General features: G+C 36.7%; 1 protein-coding gene across 1 annotated transcript; it reads right to left on the bottom strand.

The window, feature by feature from the left end:
* Window positions 1-714: 714 nt before the first annotated feature.
* Window positions 715-2,452, bottom strand: LOC132696275 (craniofacial development protein 2-like). Its single transcript, XM_060661014.1, has 3 exons — window positions 2,446-2,452; window positions 1,601-2,385; window positions 715-1,506 (listed from the first exon to the last, which is right to left on the bottom strand). The coding sequence occupies exons 1-3, from the start codon at window positions 2,450-2,452 to the stop codon at window positions 715-717; spliced, it is 1,584 nt and encodes a 527-aa protein (XP_060516997.1).
* Window positions 2,453-4,338: the final 1,886 nt, after the last annotated feature.

The following is a 4,338-nucleotide window of genomic DNA, read 5'->3' as shown; positions in this document are numbered from 1 at the left end:
CACATAACCTAGTACACATTCTCTGTAGTTCCTCAACATCATTGGCAATGAGGACAGTGTCATCCGCATATCGGATATTCGAAATTGGTATTCCGTTCACTTTCACTCCCAACTCTTGTTCTTCAAAAGCTTCGTTGAATATCGCTTCGGAGCATAAATTAAAAAGCAATGGAGACAGGACGCATCCCTGTCTAACTCCTCTCCGGATATCAATATCTTCAGTAATAATGTTTTGTGTGGTAATATTAGCTGTTTGACCCCAGTACAATCTCTCGATACACCTTATGTCCTTGTCGTCGACGTCGGTTTTTCTCAAAATCTGCATGAGTTTTGAATGCTGTACACGATCGAAAGCTTTTTCATAGTCGACGAAACATAGAAATATGTCCTTATTAACATCTAGACAGTTTTGTATTAAGACTTGGAGTCCGAAAAGCGCCTCACGTGTTTCCATACCTGATTTGAATCCAAACTGGCTAGGGCCGATAATTTTCTCGCATCTGTGCTGTATTCTCCTGTGTATTATTTTGAGGAAAATTTTTAAGGAGTGGTTAATCAGACTTATGAGTCTATGATCTTTGCACTTTCGGGCGTTGCTTTTCTTGGGTAGGGGTATAAAAGTTGATCTTAACCAGCTTCGGGGAAAGTGTCCTGTATTGTAGATATAATTGAATATTTTGAGCAAGACGTCGATATTGTCGTCATCTATCAGTTTCAAAACCTCCCCTGGTATACATCTGGTCCTGTAGCCTTATGATCTTTTGCTTCCATAACCACTTTCTTTATTTCTTCCCTCAATATAGGTGGCCCTGATAATGATTCGCTTAACTGGTTGTCTTTTAGGCCTTCACGAGAATCATCGGCAAGTAAATCTGTGACATATTCTTCCCACAGCTGTTTCTTTTCATTTGCTTCTATTATGAATTTGTTTGTGTCATCGGTATATATTCCTGGAGGTCGTTTTTTATACATTCCAGATGCTTCTTTCATCTTTTTGTGTTCTTCACGCGTATTGTGTATTTGTTGCAAGTATTCAATTTCCTTACACTCCCCCTCCAGCCATTTCCTTTTAGCCTTTCTAATATCAGATCTTATTAGTGAGTTTAGTCTCTTGTATTCATCATGATTAGTGTTCTTGTGCTGTCTGCGTTTGTCCATTAGTTGTAGGATCTCGTCAGTCATCCATTTCTTTTTGCTGCGTCTTTTTTCATATCCCAGACATTCAATTGTGACGTTCTTTATGGTAGTTTCAACTGTTTCCCATACTTCCAGTGGTTGTTGATCTGTTTGGTCTTTTATATGTTCCAATTTTTGGTTTAGTTTGTTCCTAAGATCAGACTTTATCTCCTCCTGCTGTAATTTCGAGGTGTCTAATTTTCTTATTTGACCTTTGTTGACCTTGCACAAAGCTAGTTTTAGCTTTATGCTTATCGTTAGAAGACAATGATCGGATGGCACGTCGGCGCCCGGGTACGTCTGCGCTCTTGAGACGGTTGTGCTGAACCTCTTGTTAACGAGGACAAAATCGATTTGATTCCGTACAATATTTCCAGGTCTATCCTGCGGTGCCCTCCAGGTATACATATACATACATACATACATATCTTCTCGGAGGTAGGGAGAACCAAGTATTCATGATTTTAAAATGTTCTTCTTGACAGAATTGTATTAGTCTGTCTCCTCTAATGTTCCTTTCTCCCAGACCCCAAGGACCAACCACTCCCCCGATCACTTCTCCTTTGCCCACTTTGGCATTAAAATCTCCTTGGATACTGTTCAGATCATGCGGCTTCGTGTACTTTAGGAGCTGTTTGATGTCCTCATAGAAGGATTCAATTTCTTCTTCAGATTTGTCTAGGGTGGTGGCATATACTTGAATTATACTGATATTTATTGGTTTTGCTTCAATTTTTAGTAGCATTGTTCTATCATTGTATGGTATAAAATCTGTTACACCCTTGCTTAGGTGTTTATCCACGATAATGCCAACTCCGTATCTGTGATATTGATCTTCGTTGCCAGAATGGTAAAATACTGCGTCGTCAGTAATGCAACGTCCAGAGGAAGGCCACCTTGTTTCGCATATTCCTAACAGTGCTAGGTTTAGTCTTCGCATTTCTTTGATGGTGTTTGCGAGTTTTCCAGCCTCGAACAGGCTTTGCACATTCCATGATCCTATGTTAAATTTATTTTTGACTCCGGGGATTCTTAGCACCCTCTTTTTGCCGGAGACTGAGGGCCGTTCACTTTCAACTTCTTCCATGTAGTTTTCTTGGGAAAATACTTCAGTGGTTTCCCGTTGCCTTCTGAAGGGTTTGTAGTTTTCCTTCTGGTTCTCGACCGCCCCTAACATGGAGTCAGACGTCGTTTGAAGCCGCTTCTCACCTGAATAACAGACGCTTCACTAGTTTTTGGTCCGCCCCGGGTATTTCATTTCCCCGGTACCACCCATATCTGGGAGGCATTCCCCGATCCGCCACCTGGGGAGGGAGGGGCTGGTGCTATAAAAATTACTAATAATGGGAAATCTGAAGTAATGTAAATGGATTGCAATGAATTTTTCAATAGTCCGATTGTTTCTATTTATATAAAATAAACACGCTTAAACCTAGACCGTTGCTGCACGACATGATTCACATAAAGATGGACAAAAGCAGTGAATTTCCAAAAGTAATAAATTTAACGTTTTCCCTATTTTTTGTATTCTGGTGTCGATGTTTGTTTGATGATAAATGGAATTGGATGTTTTGCACAAAAAATCTGTAAATAAATTGGCCAAACCAAAACCACATCCGGATTCCTCTCATGAAATTTCTGGAGACAAAATGTCATTTAATACAAGCTTTTTCCGCTGATGGGAGCGTCCAGGAGAACATACTGGAAAAATTTGCCTGGTGGGAATAATGGTTCACCTTTTATCTGTTTTGATTATATAATTAAAAAGAAAATTCTTCGAAATTAAAAAGTGCTTGCGTTGTTCATATTTATATCCTTAGTTTGAAGAATAAATTTTTCATATTAACTTAAATTAACGACTTAGAGTTAGAAACTAGAAATTATAATTAGTTATTAATAATTATAAAACTAGAAGTAACATAACCTACATAAAATTAGTTGCCGCTTAGTAAATTAGTCTCAAATCACTTTTATATACTAGCTAACAACACGGTAAATAACACATACTAGGTTACATGGGAATTACAATGACTTTTTCAATAGTCAGATTGTTCTTCGCTATATAAAATAAACAAGCTTAAACCTAGACCGTTGCTGCACTATATAGTTCAAATAAACGCCGATACAGGCAGTCAATTTCTAAAGCCAAGAAATTTAATGCTATTCGGATTTGCAATTTAATTATTTTTTGTATTCTAGTATGTTCGTTCGATGATTGATAAATACAGAAAATAAAAAAAAATGAATCCAAACCAAATGGGATTTGTGAAGACAAAAATAAAGGCATTTTGGACAAACTTGTTCTGCTGAAGTAAACATGCAGGAGGGCATACTGGAAAAAATTTCCTGAATAATTAATGGTTCGTTTTGTATCCGTTTTAAACAAATAAATAAATATTTATAACCTTAGTCAAAAGAATATTTTTTGGAATTATTTCAAATTAACGATTTTAGAGGTACAATCAAGAAAGTATTATAATTAGTTATTAATAGTTATAAAATTAGAAGTAACCTAACCTACCTAAAAAGAGTTACCGTTTAGTAAATTTGTCTCAAATGACCCTTATGTACTAGCTAACACATACTGTGTTATCAACTATCAACTACGGATACTAAGTAAAAACCACTTAACCAACATGGCAACAGAAAATATATGACAGCGACATTTTCAGTATGGTAAACTATATGGTAAGCCTATTTTTTAAATCCAGGAAAAAATCACCTTAATGCCAGAACTCAAAAAGCTGACCTTAATAATTTTCTTTACCGCGTAATATCTCTGTTTCATGATTTACATATTTACCCAGGTTTCGCTTATGGCGGCAATATACAGCCCTTCCGGTCCCAGAAAGCAAACTGGATCTCGGGCAAAATTTCGGGCTATGGGCCTGTAATTTTCTGTATTTTCGCTGGAAGTTGGTATTTCGGAAAAAGTATTTTATTATACAGAGATCAAAGTTATAAAACCTATTTTTAGGGGAGACTTTTAAAACTCGCATGTTTTTACAATGGTTGGGCCATTTCATATAATAAAATTCATATCCAGAAAGTAACTTCATCTCTAGTATATTATTAAGATTTGATCATATAGTTTTTTTTGTTTTTTTTTTCAATCCTAACCTTACTTTGACATGAAACACCATCGGGGCGTCCTTTTTCAAA

The sequence above is a fragment of the Cylas formicarius genome, unplaced genomic scaffold, assembly GCF_029955315.1.
Source record: "Cylas formicarius isolate icCylForm1 unplaced genomic scaffold, icCylForm1.1 PGA_scaffold_1__22_contigs__length_36826433, whole genome shotgun sequence".
Lineage (NCBI taxonomy): Eukaryota > Metazoa > Arthropoda > Insecta > Coleoptera > Brentidae > Cylas > Cylas formicarius.
This window is presented reverse-complemented; position numbering and strand designations above follow the sequence as displayed.